Source organism: Pituophis catenifer, unplaced genomic scaffold (assembly GCF_029215685.1).
Source record: "Pituophis catenifer annectens isolate HBS135680 unplaced genomic scaffold, rPitCat1.0.hap2 SCAF_1, whole genome shotgun sequence".
Classification (NCBI taxonomy): domain Eukaryota; kingdom Metazoa; phylum Chordata; class Lepidosauria; order Squamata; family Colubridae; genus Pituophis; species Pituophis catenifer.
The window spans coordinates 91,259,028-91,279,254 of NW_027256881.1; the positions used below are offsets into that span (position 1 = coordinate 91,259,028).

Consider the following 20,227-nt stretch of genomic DNA (forward strand, 5'->3'; position numbering starts at 1 on the left):
GACCAGCCAGAGGTGGTATTTGCTGGTTCTCCAAACTACTCAAAATTTCCACTACCAGTTCTCCAGAACCTGTCAGAACCTGCTGAATAGCAACCTTGGAATGAGGCATGGAAATCACTGTTTGATAAATAATTGCATGCAGAAAGTCAGATGTTAAATTCTTAGACTCCTAAGTCAGCAAGCCTGTGTTGCTAAAGACTCATAAAGTGGTGGCTCCCTCCCTTTGGCACATCATCCCTTCACGAAATTAGCTCCCACTTTGACACTATTTCAAAAGGCGTTGAAGACTTGGGAACCCAAAGTGGGATGGAGCCTATCAAGTGGCTCATTTGACTGTGTGTTGTTCTGGGGGGGGGGGGGGGGAGGTATTATCGTTTTTGTTTTTATAATGTGTTTTTCTGCTTATAAACCGCCCAGAGTAGGTGGCCATATAAATTTAAGTAAGTAAGTAAGTAAGTAAGTAAGTAAGGAAGGAAGGAAGGAAGGAAGGAAGGGCAAGCAACTAAATTCATGCCAAACAAAATCAGTATTGTACCACAAGTCTGGAAGGGATAAAGACTAGACTTAGGACTTTGGGAACTGCCTTTGTTCTACTGAACTAGCTTTCTTCATGAGGTGTAAAATCAACATGATAAACATAAATACAGCAACTCAGCCCAATATGTGTATGTAGTTGCATGGGAGTCACATGTCTATATGCACAAACATGTATGCAGTCTTGAATATACATACCCTGAGACCAGGGTATTATAGTCCCTGCTATAATATAATATGCATTATGTGGTGGGTTTCAATTAGCCAAGCAGTATAAAAGTTCTATTATTTCTTTCTTCCATAGTTCCCTGCTGACCTGTGCATGTGCAGTAGGTTTTCTATCTCCATTATGATGCTTAACCTGGGATTTTCCTCACACAGTTAATATGCTATTTTTTCAATCCTGTCTATTGTATTAAAGATAAAAGCCTCATTGTGAACAAGAGAATTACGTTCATTTTATTATATATAAATTTGCAGCCCTGTAGGATAGAAGCAACATTTGAAATAAAGACCTTCAGTTTTGATTGCGTATACATAGAAAAGTTCTTAATGATTTTGCAATGATGCAGAATGGAAAGAAAAGTAGAATTAATTAGTTCCATCTACTATTGACTTCACTTATCTTAATCCCTGGCTATTAGCTCAATGGACTATTAGCCATCAACCACCATTTTCCATTCTGTCTATCCTTTGAAGCCAACAGTTTTTTTAAAAACAGTGAGTAAAGACAGGCTCCAAGCCTCTATATAACAAGCCTTTTATTAATGAGTGAATGTGAATTGATTTACTCCATAAATTGAAGCAGAGCCTTTGAACACAATGGGATTGGATATCCCCTTCAAGTAAAACATGAACATTGGATGTTTGTGAAGAATAAGAAGTTATACAATTCGCTTGACAGCAATTTTGCTAAAGAAGGGATTTTTCAGGCTTTTAGGATTTAAATTTAAGTAAGTACTACACAGATCGTAAGCATGCTTAATAGAATAATAGAGCTCTTAATGTTATCGCCTAGTTTCAATGCAATACAAAGCAAAAGAAACAACAGTATTTCTGTATTAACTCTTTGAGAACTTTATTGCAGTGTACATACACTGTACATTTCTAAGAGCACTAAGCAAAACTAAGAAATACTAGAAAAATGGGGAATGAATGGATTAATTCTTCCAAATAAAAATAGAGCGACAGGAACAAATGTGAGGGAAAAACCTCTTAACAACTGTAATAGAATCTTGTGCATCAGCCTTTCTCCCATACCTGTTCCTGACCCATCCACCCTCCCTGAAATGGAGACTTAATTTCTCAAAACAAAGTGAAATTTCAACATCTACATGAAATTATTGGGAGATTTCTAGTGTATGCAACATAATTTAATTTTAATGTATGCCAATTAGTGGCAATAAAGTATTCTATTCTATTCTATTCTAATTCCTATTTCTATTCATTATGTTAAGAGGTCACCAATATGTTGATTACACTCAGATGGATGGAGGATAAAAAGAAAAGAAATCAACCCACTACTATTGTAGAGATATTGATTATAGTGCTTTGTCCATTATCTGGCCGCTTTGGATTGAATGGCTTTCTTCTAAAAGGTTATATTTGCATTTTGAAAGATTCTTGCAACTTGATGCACAGATTTTGATTTACTCAGATTAATAGAATATCTAGAAGTCTACCAAATGAACTCTTGTTATACCATGTTTCCCTGAAAATAAATTCGGGTTTTATATTAATTTTTGCTCCAAAAGACACATTAAGGTTAATTTCCCATTAGGTCTTATTTTCAGGGAAATACAGGTACTAAATGCATCTGTTTGGCTGATGATCTTAACGGGCTTATTTTTGGGGTAGGGTTTATATTACAAGCATCCTGAAAAATCATGCTAAGGCTTTTTTTCCGGTTAGGCCTTATTTTGGGGAAAACACGGAAGCTATTCACACTCTGCTAGTTTACTGTTGGGGGATTCCCTTAAAACATAATACAGGAATAGGACCAAAATGAGAAATTGGGAGAGGATAATGAGAAAAATAAAAATCAATATTATAGCAGGATCCAATCTGAGTCAACTACTGGGACTGGAAGTTTAATCGTCTGATCTTTCAAACTTGTACTGAAGCCCATCCACAGGGAATTTCTCTCTAGCAGAGTGTGTGCTTTGGGCTATTCTGTGTGTAGTATTCATATCCACAGAATACAGAATAGTCAAGCACCCACTCTTTTGGGAGAAATTCCCTGAGGATGGGCTCCAGTATGAGTCTGAAAACTCAGAAGACAAATTATATAATTAAAGACTATCTGCGGTTATGTCTTGCTAAAATCTCAAGCAATGTTCAGTGAGTGTCCTTTTCCCACATACCCTCATCAAATATGGAAAATTGCAGTTAAAATAATGTTTAATAATGAAGCTTAAATGTGGAATGTCCTCCCAAGAGAAGGTAATTTGGTATCCATGATATGGCCCATTTTTTCTTCCAAATATTTTAAATTATGCGATACAGGTAATCACTGACTTACAACTGGTTGCTTAACAACTGTTTAAGTTATGACAGACTTGAAAAATTGTACTTATGACCTGGACTCAAAGCTATTGATTGCCGTATGACCTTATGGTCATGGGATCATATTTGAGGCATTTAGCACCTAGCTAGCATTTACAACCAATTGCAGCATCCTGCAATCACATTTTATGGGGGGTTTTACAGGCTTGGGGTTTTTGTTTTTGTTTTTGTTTTAATTTGATTTATATGCCGCCCTTTTCCGGAGACTCAGGGCGGCTTACAGTGCGTTAAGCAATAACCTTCATACTTTTGTATATTTTATACAAAGTCAGCTTATTGCCCCCACAAACTGGGTCCTCAATTTACCTACCTTAGAAAGGATGGAAGGCTGAGTCAACCTTGAGTCTGGCAAGATTCGAACTTACTTTAATTGCAGACAGCTGGTGTTAAATTACAGTGCCTTGTCTGCAGAGCTATCCAGGCTCCTTGGATAGTTTTTTGGATAGATTTTTTTTTGGGGGAAAAAAAATCATTGGATGAGTTGGATTTGGAGCGACAACCACATGACTTGTTTAACAACCATTGTAAAGATGGTTGTAAAGTTTAGTCTGGTCATATGGCGACTTGATCTACAATTCAAATGACTTATGACCAAAATTCTGAGCTCAATACAAGGATTACCTATATTCCATCTTGCATGTTGGCTCTTGTATATGCTATTGCTAACTACTGGTAGGCCCAGACAATTGAAAATATTCTTATTTTTGTCGTTTTGTCTTTGTGGATAATTTGTATGTAGTTTAATAACTTGGATAATAACTTGACAATAACTTATTAAATAACTTTAGTAACTTAAGTTACAAAACAACTGGCACGTCTACTCTACTCCATATAGCATATAATATGGAGTTCTCATAAAGAAACACAAGATATTGAGTAATTCATTTGTATGCAAATCTGAATCTTTTTTATTACTATAGAACCCCGAGGTCCCAATTAACATTTGCATTTAAAAAGACATTCATTTTAGCCCTGTCATACTTTGTCATTGCACATTTTCATCCAATTTAAGCATTGTGCTATCAGAAAATGACTGATCAACCTGCTTTCAGACATTTACTTGACAACATAAATGCACCTTGTCATGAACATTTCCAAAAGTATATTTAAGTAAAAGTTTCAACAGAGATTTAAAAAAAAAAAGAGTGGACTGAAGCCTGATGTGAATGACTATACCCATTTTATCCTGCCTCTGTTAATTCAAATGGAATTTCGATTTGAGAGTTCAGGGACAAAATGGATTTGCTCAGGGAGAGATATCAATATTATGTTAGTTCCCTGAGTGCTACTTACACTCTTATATTTCAATGCTTTTCATATAGCAAATTTGTAACCATTTTAAATTACAAACCACAGTAGCAGAAAATACAAGTTATTACAATTATTTTTGTGGTTTAAATAAAAGCATGCTTTTAATAGTTTAGTTCCTCATTCTTAGTCATAGTAGCCATCTAGTTGCTGACAGGAAGCCCATAAGATAATAGCACCCTTCTGCTCTTATTTCCTAGAACTGATAATCAAAAAATACAATAATAAATGTAGTATGTATTTATTGACTCCCTCTACACATGCTATTTTCCACTCCATCTTAAGGAAAATATTTAAGCCCACAATTTATTAAGAGGCAAAAATGAAACCCAGTAAGCCTAATTCTTCAAAACTATTAATTTAGCCAAGTGGGTTAGTTAGAATCAATATAATGCCTGGTCATTGAATGTATTTTTCTTGGTTATTGGTCTACAGGCATTCATGATTCAAATACAAATAAACATGTATTTAGGCAAAAGGTAAAATCTGTATTCTAGTCAAGACCCATCCAAGGGGAAGGGGCAGCCCTGACCGAAAAGCAAATGCAGATAGAATTTTTAAAAAGGTATTCTTTCTGATATCCCATAAAGATAAGAGGATCTGAAAAACTGAAGGCTAAAGAAGAGTATTAGTTTTCATATTCATTGTAAAATATTGAAACTGGATAAATACTGGAATTGTGATTTAGTCAAATGCCAAATGCATAATATTTACTGATCAATTTCAATACAGCTGAAACATTTTGTTGAACTTTGACTTATAATAACCTATAGACTTCAAATATTTGGTTTATAACTTAGAATAAAATTATGAAAAAAATACTATATTGTGAGGCTACCAGATTAAAACTTTAATGCCAATACACACTGAGATTTTGATTTTCATTAAGGAATCAAACTAACAGCTCCACCCAAAATAAGGACCATATTCAACAGGCAAATATACCTAACTGAATGTTAAGGAGAAATCTCTTACTAGGGAGCATCATATTAGTTAAAACATCATTGATCTATGGTAAGCATTCACTTAATCAGGTTTTATATTCTGGTCACAATGAAGTCATGCAATTGAGTGAAGATCACCATAGCAATCTAAATAAATGAATACTTGATTGTCCTTTTTTTTTGCAATAACATCTTGTCTCATGGACAGCAATTAAATCAAATTCACAGCCTTATTCTAATGGGGCACCTCTTGCTGAGCTACTGAAGCACCAGTTCTTCATAACACATACCTGTGATGGCCCATATGCCTGGCTCTTTTTATGTGTCCAACTCCCCTGCAGCCTGCTGTAGGGCACCCTCCTTGTTCTAAAGCTTCTACTAATTCCAGTGGACCTAGACAAACAATACAAAAACCAACTTCAACATTAGCTTCATATTTACTCAAAACACAGGGGTGGGCAATTAATTTTCCTATGGTGACACATGAGAAACGGCCCCGTTGTGGAGGACCGTCATCCTGCCCCTCCTTCCGTAGTGAAGGGTTGGATGTGGGCCATAAAATGCCCAAGTCTACAAGAGAATATAAATGATGGGGGGGGGGGGGGAAACCTTTGAACTCTTTTTAAATGCTAAAGAGAGTCCAAGTGAACATAAAATATTTGAATTACATTGCAACAATGGGACTGCCTATTCAATCAAATCATCTGAGTATAGATAAAAGAATGATTTCTATGACTTTGAAGAAATCCACCTGGAATTCTTGTCATGGGTTAGTAAACATGTATACATTTTTTCTTCTTGAAAATCAGAATACCCACAAATATTAAATTCAATTATCAAGTGTTTTGCAAGATATCCACTGATTTCCATAGACTTTGCAATCACTCTATGAATGATTTAGTACACAACTTGGCTCTGTCACAGCACATTATTTTGTCAAGGCAGAAGAAAACAGACTGGTAAATATTTATTGTATTTTTGCATTTTTATTGTCTTACTAAGAGGGGGCTGAAGAGGATGTCCTGTTTTTGCACACCAGCCTGCAGGATGTATGTCTGGGTTATCTGCATCAATCCAATAGTCATAAATACTATCCCAGCCATCAAAGTGGATCTAAAACAGAAAGATATAGAATGTTGAGATCCTTGTAGTTTCAGACTACTTTCTTTTTTATATCAAAATTAGGTTATTTATTTTTATATTAAAGCTTTATAAAGAAAAAATGACACAAAATTGTGTTTGTACTAATTATTATGGCTTTATATTTATTTTGCCAAGATAACAATTCCAGTTATATTTTAACAAACCCTTTAAAGTTTTAATGCATGAGTTTAAAGTTTTCAGATGTTTCCAAATTCAATCTTCAATGATGTTTCAATCCCAATGCTAAATGCAGCTCAGCCCATTTTTTTTCTGAAGCCTGCCAAATGCTCATCAGAATTGGAATAGGTTATAACAAATGTCAGAAATGGTATAAGGTTTGCTATGGGGTGCTTCGGCCAAAACCCAGCAGTAAATGCCCGTTTTTGGCAAAAACATAGTAAAATATGGTCATGTGACTGAAGGATGTTGCAAATACAGGTACTCCCCCCCCCACCCACCCATATCCAATCATAAGTACCTTTTGGGTGGTCAGTTGTAATTTTGAACAGTCACTAAGCAACCAGTGGTAAGTTGAGACTACTTGAAATTTCTCTTAACTAAATTGTTCCAAATTGTATTCAAACTATTCCAAAGCAAAGCATCAAATGTTTAGATCCTGAAATCCCTTTATCCTAATCACTGTCATTTGTCATTATGATTTATCCTAATCATAATACTTAGTAATTATGAGCTAAGAATATAACTGAAAAGAGATTAAATTCTGGATAAAAGTCATGATGATGTTGATTGACTTGGTAGGTCTGAAATCACAAACCATGGTTAATTTACCAAATTAGCAAACTAAGGGGTCACTTCCTTCGCGTTAGTATAACAGTGGAAACAGCTGGTACAATCACATTTGGATTAACACTGAAAACAGTTGATTCTTTCTTCAACTACTGACAGCACAAATTAACAGTGCAATTAGGAGTGAAGTGTAATATGGTATCACCACAGGATGCAAACCTCACAATCCATGCAAACTGACAAAGACAGAAAGAAAGTGCTTTTCTCTTGCTTATGTGTTTATTGGAGATTTAGAGTGCAAATTTATAGGGTGCCTTGTGAATGTGCGAGAGCATCATGTCTCATCACATGGTGATGAGTTAAAACTGGTGAGTAATATATCTGAGATCAGTCCACCACAAATAAAAAAAAACACTTTCATATCTAATCATGGAACTTAAAATTGTTATAGACTTTATCAGAATGGGGACAAATTCAACAGGATGAAGCTACATTCCTCCTATTCAATGAAGTAAATAGAGAAATCAGAGTAGTATTGTAATAAGGTATTATCATTTATAATTGTTCAGCAGGTAATAGATGCTCCTGTTTAAAAATCAAAAGATTAAAAAAAAGAATATAAATTACTTTAATTCTGTGATCTTCTGTTTCAACCACAGTAGCTACTCTGATAAGCGCAGGATTCCTCTTGTCAACAGCTTCAAGTTTCATATTCTTCTGAAATCCATGAGAAAGTTTCTACAACAGAGGAAAGTACTTTTAGTTTAATTTGTATCTATTATTTAATCCACAATGTTCTATGCCAAGGATAAGATTCACTGGAAGAAGCTTGCTGTTCTATGTGCTTCACGAGAAAGAAACCGATGATGACGATATTCTATAAAATATTAATTAACTGTATAAAATCATTATTGAGTTGATTGACAATTTGGGATCCCTTGGACTCTTAAAAAACAGGTAGTAACTGTGGCCAACAGGGCCCTGGCACTTACTCATTGTCACTCATGCATTAGTGATTTCTTAATTGGACTATAATATTGGAATACACTCTACATGGCCCTTGAAGGGCATTTGGATGCTACAATTGTTCCAAAATACAGTAAGTCAAGCAATTATATGTGCATTTCATGGTACCCACATAACACCTTTAGCCTAGGAGTTACACTGGTTAGCTTCCAGTTGCTATCTATTACATTTAAAAATCTGATATGATTCAAGGCTTGGGTTTCTGCAGAATCATCTTCTCCTAGCAACATCTGTCCGTCTGATAAGATGTAGGAGGTTGTGTCCCTCTATCAAAGACTGCCATCTTCAGGGACCATGAAATTATGCCTTCTCAGTTGTTGCCCTCTTCCATCAATGAATATCAGCTCCAACCAACACCAAAGTAGCCACTCTCTCATGGCTTTCAGGAAATTAGTGAAAATTTTGATTGTCTATCAAACCATTGAGATTGGTTCACTGTAATTATCCCTCCCAAGTAAGAAATTGTTTTATTCTTTTGAATATTTCTCCCGGTTTTATGTTAACATTTATGTAAATATAATATACATTTTTTAAAAAAACCTTATTTAGATATATTGCTTTTAATCCAGTAAATAAATAAAAATAAAATAAATAAATAAAAATAAAATAAGCCATGTATCTAGTAGTTAACAAGTCCTCTTTTTTCTTGTGTTGGTTCAGGAAGCAAAGTGGTAGAAGTAATCTTCAACTTACAACCATTCATTTAGTGACAAAGTTATGACAATAAAAAAAGTGACTTATGACTGTTTTCCACACTTATGACTGTTGCAGAATCCCCATGGTTACAATTGGCATGTAACCAATTATTGGCATGTACAATTGGCATGTATTTATGACAGTTGCTGTGTCCCGGGGTCATGTGATCACCTTTTACAACTTTCTGACAAGCAAAGTCAATGGGAAAGTCAGATTCACTTAACAACCATTACTAACTTAACAATTGTAATGGTTCACTTAACAACAGTGATAAGAAAGGTCATAAAGTGGGGCAAACCTCACTTAATAACTGTTTGCTTAGCAACAGAAATTTGGGGATGAATTGTGGTCATAATCAAGAACTACCTATCGACTGAAAATAAGCCATGTTTAGGTAGTGCATTTCCTCCATTCTCCTTTCATGAAATATCATTAAAGGATAAAAAGTGAAGAAAGAAAAGTTAAGATATTGTCTTAATATCTTAAATAGAGCCTGAGTGGCGCAGCAGACTAATGCTACTGTTAAAGGTAGTATTTAACTTCCAGCTGCCTGCAATTATAGCGAGTTCAATTCTCACCAGGCTCAAGGTTGACTCAGCCTTCCATCCTTTCTAAGGTAGGTAAAATGAGAACCCGGTTTGTGGGGGCAATAAGCAGACTTTGTATAAAATATACAAAAGTATGAAGGCTATTGCTTAACGCATTGTAAACCGCCCTGAGTCTCCGGAGAAGGGTGGCATATAAATAAAATATATATATATATCCAGATATTGTCAGGGTGTTGGATCTGGCTGAAGACCAATTACTGCTGAATTCTAAACATGGGGAAAATATTATCTAAAGTCAAAGCAACAAGGTCATAAGGTTAGATATTAATATTGATCACAGCAGCAATAGTGATGGTAGATAATAAGCAGAATAAGTATGAAAAAAACAATAGATGTTTCTTACCACTTTAAAAGCTCTAGCAGGTGCAGGTAAAGAACTGGTTTCTTCCAAATATTTTTCCCAAGAAAAATGTTTGCCATGAGGGTAGTCTAATTGATAAATAATGATACAAAATTTAAATATATCATGCACTGGATGTATTCAATTGCCATTCACTAACGTCTGCAGGGATGTTATTCTGACTGCAAAGTATTCTACAAAGAGTTTTCTTTAGTGGAATCAATTTACCAAATCTGGACTGCAAAATTCTGTACAACCATTAGATAGTTCCCAAAAAATCCCTCTAGATCTACTAGTCTGAAACAGTTTAAGTTCCAGAAGTTGTTCCTGGAACTCTCACTTCTTGAGAGATAAATACCTCTTTCACTCTTTGATCTTGTCTTCTGGCACCTCTGCGCATGCGCACACTGGAAACGGGCTCCAGCTGTTCCTCTGCCTCACAGCTGTCTATCTCCCTCTCTGCCTCTGATGCAGAGGCCTCATCAAGCTTTCCCCAGCCCCCAGGACTGGCCCAAGTTCCTCTCCAACTTCCTCAACTGTCTGACTCTGCTGCCAGCTCTGCTGGCCGCTGACGGGCCACAACAGTTCCTGAAGGCTTCCGACAGCAAAAAGGCAGCCGGGGGTGATGCGCGCAAGTGAGGTGAGTCAGTAGACCCCCCCTCCCCCAAAATAAGACCTGGTGCCTTTTTTGGTGGCAAAAAAAAAAATAAGACAGGGTCTTATTTTCGGAGAAATACAGGTATAGATATTCACAGGGAAAGCCATTTCTTAGCAAAGCTCAACTAAACAAAATTTCTGTGAAGACTGTATATAAACGTTAATATAAGTTTTATATTAAATGCTATAATGGGAGAAAAGTTGTTAATGCTAGTAGGCCTATTTCAAGTTTCCTGTGTTGATAAAACGTGTCCTGTTAATAGGTAACAATTTTCAATGTATCACCTTTCCAAGTGACTCATACTATGGCAATGAATTACACCATTGATATGTGTGGGCTAAATTACAGAGTTTGTTCCTGAGAAACTACAATTAATTCACTTACAGGTTAAATATTTATAGCTTATGTAAAGGTTGTTCAATAAGTGGATTTGCATTCTAATTTTACAACTACAAAATGTTATTTGTAATTTATACGGTTTATTTCTAATTATTAGTGCTTTCCTGGTAACTTTTTCACTTTTTTCATATATCATTTGCTCATATGAACTTCTCATTCATGTAAGTTCTGCATGGAATTAAAATCTTTTCCTTTTTACTGAACCATTATCCAAAATGCATGTGAAACTAGCTTGTCCAATCATAATATAGCTCACTCTTAAATTGAGATATTTTTAAATTTTGGCACTCTAATAATTTCTCATTAAAAATGTTAAATAAGTGAAATAAATATGTAGTTATGTATTATACAGACCTGGAGGAATTACAAGTGTTTTTCTATGTTCTTTGCACCATCCAACTGGATGAATATGTGGACTAGCTGCTTCACACCTGCAGGAAAAAATATTGTATTAATTGTGCACCTTTCCTATAAATATCTTAATTGCAATTAAGATTTTTTTCCTATTATAGTTCAAGGCCAGTGGGGCACACATGAACATCTGGATTGCTTGTTAAATGGGGACACTGAATGAATTAATTATGATATTGGAATGCTTTTTCAGAGAGAGAGAGTGTGTACACATATTTAGGAAAGCTTGAAAAATAAAAACATTTGATTTAAGGCAATCTAACAAACAATATTATACTTCTAAAGTTTCTAATCCAGAAAGAATGCCCTGTATGGATGCTTCACACATCATTGGATGCAGCTGAATATTTTTATTACTTGAAACTAATTTATTTTACTGTTACTGAATTTTGTTATTGTATTTATTATATTTCATAAACATCTTTTTAGACACTAGTACACTAGTACACTTAAGTATACAGAGAAGTGAAAAATGAATATTAAAATTGCATTATATTACATGTCTTTGTTCTATAAAAAGCTGTGTCATAGGTAAGTACAAGTTAGGAAGATAATGAAATGTAGAAATAAATACAATAAAATAGTAAACTATATACAAAATACTAGTTTTAATAGTTTGCTTTTTTAAAAAAGTTATTACAGCATTAGTAAACAAAAACAATGCAATTTCTGCCTGTGTTTTTCTCTTACCCATGCTATTGTTCATTTTTTAAATTAGGATAGTTCATAAATATTATCAACTAAATATTTTTGTTGGTTTATATTTAAAGGATACCCATCTTAAAATATACAGATCATCTTATAGCCCCATCTTGTGTTCAGAGGAGAAACTTTACAAGCCATACATGTTTTGTGTTAAAGGAAGCCGTTTTGTTAGCAGTCCATTTTTATCTCCCAAAGGTAAACAAAAAACAAAAAAACACCTTGACAAAGGTTTTCCTTTTTCTTTTTGCCTCTCTTTGACTTATGGGAGATATTGCCTTAGAAGTAAAATGCGTATTTGTTGAATGTTCTGTAGGCTGCACCAACTAGGAAAGCTCATTTCACTTGCAGCCAGAAAAGAAACAGAGTAAATTGGAACAGGACAAATGACTCTTGATTTTGGAATTCTATATATTCACAACCAGGAATGTAGTTAAATGCAATATTGAATTAAACTCATATATTAATTGCAAATTATGACCAGTTATTATTTTTTTTTGCATCCAAATCACCCCAAAACAAAGGTTTTTTCCTCAGTCTGAGAGAGTGAATTGTGGCAAAATAAAAGGAATTTGAGTGGATATACTGCCGAGAAAGGTTAAATGACCTTTCTTTTACCTCTTCCTAAAATCTGAAGGTATCTGCAGCTGCTTTCCAGAAGAAAAAGTACTTGTAGATAGGGAGAAGAATGTGAAGAAGAGGATAGGAAGGCTATTCACAAAGAGAAATTTAAGCATTAATAGCACAAGATGAATATTTTCTGTGGAGTTCATTTCATGGTGCCATCGCAGCTTTTAAAGAGCCAGCTTATCAGTTTTACTGCCATAATGGGGTTCTGTTAAAGAAATAAGTGTGACCCTATTTACCTTAGATTTTAATTGGCTCTTGCAATTTCTGTCCTCATTTTATGAAGGGTGCTGGGATTAATCTTTAAATTATAGGCTGGTTGTTTGTATTTTTTGAATTATAATATAGTTTTCCAGGGAGTCATAGACTTTGCCCTTTCAAAGCTTTGCCTTGGAAGCATCTCAAAAGTTCTCCAGCTGTCACAATGTCATATTAAGGACTTCTGAGACTCTGCCAACCCATGAGTTACCAGGTGCCTCTTTTATAAATTAAAGCCATTCCATGGAGTGAATCAATGGGAAAGCAATCCCCTTGGCAAATCCAATTCAAATCTACCATTGCAATCACTGTACATACAGATTAGTCCTCAACTTATGACTACAACTGAGCCAAAAAATTGTGTTGTTAAGTAAGAAATTTGTTAAGTGAGTTTTGCCTCATTTTACGGCTTATCTTGCCAAATTTCTTAAGTGAATCACTGCAGTAGTTAAATTAAAGACATGGTTGTTAATTGAATCTGGTTTCCCACACTGACTTTGCTTGTCAGAAGGTTGCAAAAGGGGATTGCATGACTCCTAGACACTGCAACTGTCATAAATGTGAGTCAGTTGTCAAGCATCGTGACCATGGGGATGCTACAACGGTCGTAAGTGTAAAAAAATATTATAAGTCATTTTTGTCAGTGATGCTGTAACTAAATGAACTGTTGTAAGTTGAGGACTACCTGTAATGTGGTTGGGGTTCCTAGCAGTTCCTTGTGTCTTGAAAAGGCCCTTCCTAAAATTCTTACTGGATGGTGTATGCAGGAGATGGAAGTAAAGAAGGAAACCATCTGAACTGAGGCAGAAACAACTCTCAATTGTTGTCTACCCATCAACCATGACCTGGATGACTGAGAATCTCTACAGACTGTCTACTCATCAGGTTCAAAAAGTGCCCTGTGTCTCTCAACCCTTTTCGCTTAACAATGTACCAGGCTTCATCAGCAGACTGCAAAAGGTTAGCAGCTTCATTATTTGTGTGTTTCTGCCTTTCCACATCCACTTCTTAACCCTAGGAGGACCACATAAAAGTTTTCAAAAACTTTCCTATGACTTCAAGTATATTTTCTTGTATTCTAGCCTGTATTTTTTTCCAACTTTCAGATTATTTTCTTTCCGACTTTCACATTTATTAGGCCTTTATTATTTACACTGCTACCAACACCTACATCTCTTTAAGGGGATCTGTAACATATAAAATTATTCTAGAAGAGAAGTGATTTAAAAAAAAACTAACCATCCTAGTTAAATAGAAAAATGACAAAATAAAACAATATAAAGGGGGGGGGGGGTGGAGAGAGAAATGATAGCATTTCTAAAATTCTATCATCAAAACACTTGTACCAGTAGTCGTAGCTTTCATCCCAGTTGTCAAAATGAACCAGGAAACGGTTGTCCACCATGTCAGTTACTGTAGCAACACATATGAAAGCAGGATTCTTTTTGTCTACTGCTTCAAGCTTCATCCCTACTCGAAATCCTGATGGGATCACAGTCTAACCAAAGAGAGGTTCAAAAATAATGTTGAGTAGAAGGTTGGCTATTGAACCACATAAAGCAAGACAGCACAAAGCAAACATAAGACAGAAAGCTGCAGATCAATAAAAAGACAAACATCAAACATAACACTGCAAATTAATTTTTTAAAAAAGAATCTACATCAGGGATCCCCAATCCCTGGACCGTGGCCCACTCCTGGGCCATGAGCCATTCGGAATCGGGCCACGGAAGTGTACTCATCCCCATCTGCGCGAGTGAGTGCTCCATTTGTGTATACTTGCCGGCCACTGGTGTATAACCATCCCCTCTTCTCCCCTCCCCCCCACCATCAGTCCACAAAACTGGAAAGGTTGGGGAACTCTGTTCTACATCTTCAATTTCTTCTGACTTTACATAATCTTGAATTTTTTAAAAAAAAAAAAGTTCTAAATTATCTATTTTATTTTATTATTTTATTTTATTGACTGCCTATCTTTCTACATGGTATACTTTTAAAACTGTGTAACCTTTCATAGACTTTTCAAAATAAAATTGTCTTTCCTAGTTTGTTATGAAATGAAACATACAGTCATTACATTCCCACAGGGGAGCTAAATCCAGACTCCTGTGAATTCTGCTGATCTTTATCTAGAGCCAAATTGGCTTGATTGTTAGTAGATCAGATTCTTGTGTACAGGTAGAATGAAATAAATGTTTTGTGCTTTGAACTCTATTCCTGTTCCTGGCTTCTTGCACCTGACAGTGAATATGTAATCACTCAGACAAATTAGGACTTAAGTGAAGTCAATGAGGTGTGTGACCAGTGGTGGGATTCAGCCGGTTCAGGCGAATCGGTAGTTAAATTGCTGGCTGGCCCCACCCCTTCCAGGAGTCCTCACATGCTCCATTTTGGCTTGCAGGTAAGTGCAGGGAGGTCTACTAGGCCCAAAATAGGGCGCGCCGCAGTGCAGCACCCTCCTGTGGCCCGCTTTTGCTCCCAGGAGGCTGCAGGGAGACCTACTAGGCCCCAAACAGGGCGCCCGTTTTTGCTCCCAGGAGTCTACAGAGAGGCCTACTAGGCCCAAAACGGGGTGCGAGGGGGGGCGCTGCGCCCCCTCCCTCACACCCTGTTTTTGCTCTCAGGGGAGTGCAGGAGGCCGAGTGCTGCCTGTCATACCCCTTGGCCATGCCCACTATGGCTACGCCCATCCAGCTGGTCATTAGGGCAGAGAGAACTAGTTGTTAAATTATTTGAATCCCACCACTGTGGGTGACCATGTCTTAAAGATGTCTGTATCTTATAATTTATATCACATTGTCTTGGGGATAAGATAAACTCTTATTTCCTAAATCAAATAGTTGGATTATTTTGAAAAAAATGAATTCAGACTTCTTTTATTTCAGTCTCATCCATTTTGTAATCCCCTACATCATCTTCTTTTATATTTAATTTACTTGGATATTGAAAGAGGGGACAGTGGGTGTCAGCCAGTCAAAAAAGGATGTTTGAAAAACCTCATGTAAATCTTACAAGGTCACATTAATTCTTACTCAGGCTTGATATAAATATCAATTATTATTTTAATAATTATTAAATTTATCCACCTAGCCACTTTCATACCTAAGGCAGGACTAGAACTCGCAGTCTCTGTTTTCTAAGTTGGAACCTTACATCAAACGGGCAAATTCTGGACTTTTCTCTTTTTTTCTTTTTTTCCTTTACTTTGTAATAGTTCTTCTTAGATTTCATATTCTTTTTAAAACGTTAATAACATTTACATTTATAGTACAAAAGGCATGCAAAGCAGAATTTAATGGCTGCCTTCCTCTACCCATATAGGAAAATACTATTCTAATGCTTTTTAAAAATGTTTTAAATAAAAATTTAAAGCTTTTAAAACACACTTTCAAGTAATTGAATTAATATCAAGTGGCACAGAAAAAAGATGTAGAAATTTTTTTTAAAAAATACCTCCTGAAGATAAGTAAATACATAGGTAATGTACATGTACAGATTTATTATATAAATTTACTGTAAGAAGTTGATTTTTTACATTGATAAAATCCATTACATTTTCAACTAGATTGGGCACATCAAAATGCTAATGTGAACACAGATAAATATAAGGAAAAAACTTACTGTGTTTTGGTTTTCAAACAAGGATTTAGGAGCAGCTTGAGCCTTACATTTCTTCAGATATGCAGGCCAATTAAATTCATCTTCTTTATATCCTGGAAACCATAAAGAAGAATAAAACAAATATTCTTTTAGTTTGAGGTGCACTTACTTTAATTGCAGCTGTTTCTGTCAGTATCACCATTCAGTGTCTGCCAAACTGTCCATTTCAAGGACAAACTGAAAACATTTAACTTTTAAAAGCCCCTTGAGAATATAATTATAGGTACCATATAATTTAAAACAAGACCAGTCAGTAATATCTTTTCTCCTGAAAACTCCAAAAGCACCAGCTTGTCTTCAGAAATCACACATATATCTTTTCTAACAGAGGTAAGGTACAAATGCAGTATTTGCAGATGATGCGCACTGAAAGTCTGTCTAGTTCTTGTAACTAACAAGTCCAGCATTTTATCATTTTGTGAAGTGAAAATAGCAAAAGTTTATAATCCTGGTATAAACCAGTAGTGGGTTGCCCCCGGTTCACACCGGTTCTGTAGAACTGGTAGTAAAACCGGCGGGAGGCTCCGCCCACCGACGCCGATGTCATCAAAACGCTTCTGCACATGCGCAGAAGAGCGCGAGCACGTGTGAACAAAGCAAGCACACACACGCAGCCCTGTTGCGAACCAGTAGTAAAGGTAAGTAGAACCCACCCCTGGTATAAACGTACAATATGAACTATAGTTGATGATTTCATTGTAACTATGTCTACAAAGGCAAAAAAATAAATAAATGAAAAACAGTGTGCCAAGAAAACTTAATTAGTGCAAAGTTGAACATTGTAACAAAGCATGGCTTAAACATTACATGTAAAGAAACCTATGGTATTTAAACCATTTTTAAAGATCAAAAGCTTTGGCTGTTACCAAATGCCCCTCTATTTTTCTTGTTTTGATTTTGTGGTCTGTCCCAGAGAAACATGTTTTGCATCGAGATAAATAAAGAAGTATCTTCTACCAGAATGGAAGCGTGGACCAAATGTATTCAAAGTTGAAGATGCCCTTTTACTAAAGATGACATTGCATCTTATACACTTATTTCCCTCAATTAAATCCAAACTTTTTTTGGATATTACTTGAAAAAACTAAATTTTGCCCCATAACATCTCCAATGGAAGTGATGTACAAAGAACCAATTGCTTACCCCTGACTGTGGTTTTTTAAATGAATTCTATGGGTGTTATGCCTATGCTGCAGCCTTCTCTAGAACCTTCTACAGCTATAAAAATGTTGGTGGAAATCTGCACAGAGACATCTGTGTTCCCATCCAATACTGGGTTTAGGAATATCCATGAATGTAAGCACCTGCAGAAAGGATGGTTCAAGCATGCTGTGAATGCAGAGTATTTTTTAGGGATGGCAGTTACAGATAAGCAACTGTACAGCAAACCTTACTTGGAACTGGGGCCAATGCCTCACTCTCCAACCAGGATGGATAATAGTGACTCCATAAACATTAACAAGCAAGAGGGTTGCCAGTTAATCACTGGTGTCCCTAATCCAGTGATCAAATTGCTAAGAGGAAGTAGAAATCTTTCTTTTTTCCAGAGTAAAAAAAATAACTACAATGTTGTATGGGAAGTTACTGTGAGTACACAAAAAGCCAAGACGTGACAAACAGAAGTGAAAAGAACAATTCAATTCCAACTTCAATATAGAATAAGAGAGAAAGAGAATAGTTTCACTGAGGCAAAAGTCAGATGCTACTTTAGGGAGCAAGATGAGGTCACAAGGCAGGCCTACCTTCTTGAAATAAAACATAGGATCTATACAAAGAGAAGAGTGCCACCAAAAAAAACCCCTGTGTGTTATTTATACAGAATTTGTATGTATACAGATACACACAAATATTTGTCTGTTAAAATGAAAGCAATACCAAGCAGGAACAGGGGATTATATCAATATTAGAAATACACCTCAGAAAATGTCTCTTGCAGTGGCACAAGAAAATAGAATTGCTAACAATGCTAGAATTGGGTGCTAAAAATTGAAGAGAGTCATTCCATGATAAAGCATTCATTAAATGAGTCTTTTATGATCACAGTTTAGAAGATCCATCACAACATGAATCAGAAAAGGAAAAAAAATGTTAGGTAATTCTCAAATTACAAAGCACAGCAGTATTCCTTTGCTTGTTGATGTTGAACACACCATAATGATACTCTTCAACTCAACCTGTAAGATCTGATTGCAAAGAATTGGATTCAAAAGCTTAGAAGATGTTCAGAATAGTGAAAAAAATTGGGCAGCTAATATAGAGATGACTCTTGGCAATTCTGTGGCCAAAATATTACAATGGTACAGTTCACTGACCAATCTGTGCTGACTATTTGGGAGGGAAATGAAGGTGAATCCCTGAGTGAGGTTGAACATCACATCTTTGAAATCTATGGAAACAAAATACTCCTATTAATGGAATAATGCCAAGATATTCTGTAGAACCATTATTTGGAATTTCTGAACCAAGCTTTAACCAAGCTTGTCTAAAGACTGTTCTTCCTAAGTTTGCGCAGTATGTGCAGTGCCCAACCAGAGGGAAGATCACTTTAGACCCTATGTACTCAAACTTAAAACAGGCATACAGAGCAATTCCCCTCCCTGGGCATGTCCGATCATCTCTCTCTGCTGTTATGCCCAAAGTATGTCCCTCTTAGGAAAAGAACACAGCCAGTCATGAAAACTGTTAAAATCTGGCCAGAGGGTGAACTCAGTCAGTTACAGGATTGCTTTGAAACCACTGAGTGGAGCATATTTTAACACCTAGAATTGCATGAATACACTGACATTGTACTCTCATATATCAAAATGTGCCCAGATAATCTAACAGTGAACAAGCGCATCAGACTCTACGGGAATTGTAAACCCTGGATGTCAGCAGAGGTACAGATACTTCTGAGCCCAGAATGCCATCTTTAAGGCAGGTGACAGAGATAAATACAACGAGGCCAGGGCAAATCTACAGAGAGGCATCAAGGTAGCTAAACAAAAATATAAACGAAAGGTGAAAAACCATCTAGCAGACAACAACTTGAGGCAGGTGTGGCAGGGACTGCAGCACCTAACCAACTATAAGGGCAATGCGATGAAGACAGTCAACTCCGATGCCTCGTTGGTAGAGGAGCTGAACACCTTCTTCTCCCGCTATGAGGTCAAGAGACCTATCCCTGTAGCCCCAGCCTGCCGGCTCTCCAACTCCCAGCCACTCACCCTACATGAACACCAAGTGAGAGCTGTATTGAAGACCGTGAATTCCAATAAAGCTGCAGGTCCAGATGGGGTGCTGGGGATAGTGCTAAAAACCTGTGCTGACCAACTATCAGAGGTCCTAACAAGGATTTTTAACATGTCCCTGCAAAATGCCAGTGTTCCATCATGTCTGAAAGCAGCCACTATCATTCCAGTCCTGAAGAAAACAGCAATAAACAGCCTGAAGGATTACAGACCCATTGCACTAACGTCTGTAGTGATGAAATGCTTTGAGAGACTGGTTCTTCAACACCTCAGGTCTTGCCTTCCATCAAACTTTGACCAATATCAATTTGCCTACAGAGGAAATAGGTCAATAGGTGATGCCATTGCTACTCCCCTACATTCTGTAGTGA

General features: G+C 36.3%; 1 protein-coding gene across 1 annotated transcript in view; it reads right to left on the reverse strand.

Moving 5' to 3' along the window:
* The window catches only part of L3MBTL3 (L3MBTL histone methyl-lysine binding protein 3), a 79,150-nt gene that overhangs the window by 20,825 nt on the left and 38,098 nt on the right, over positions 1-20,227 (reverse strand). Inside the window, exons 10-16 of the mRNA XM_070952654.1 lie at positions 16,588-16,679; positions 14,313-14,464; positions 11,323-11,399; positions 9,915-10,000; positions 7,869-7,979; positions 6,350-6,464; positions 5,642-5,744 (exon numbers count right to left, since the gene is read on the reverse strand). Coding sequence (XP_070808755.1) covers positions 5,642-5,744; positions 6,350-6,464; positions 7,869-7,979; positions 9,915-10,000; positions 11,323-11,399; positions 14,313-14,464; positions 16,588-16,679 — 736 coding nt within the window. The remainder of the gene's footprint in view (positions 1-5,641; positions 5,745-6,349; positions 6,465-7,868; positions 7,980-9,914; positions 10,001-11,322; positions 11,400-14,312; positions 14,465-16,587; positions 16,680-20,227) is intronic.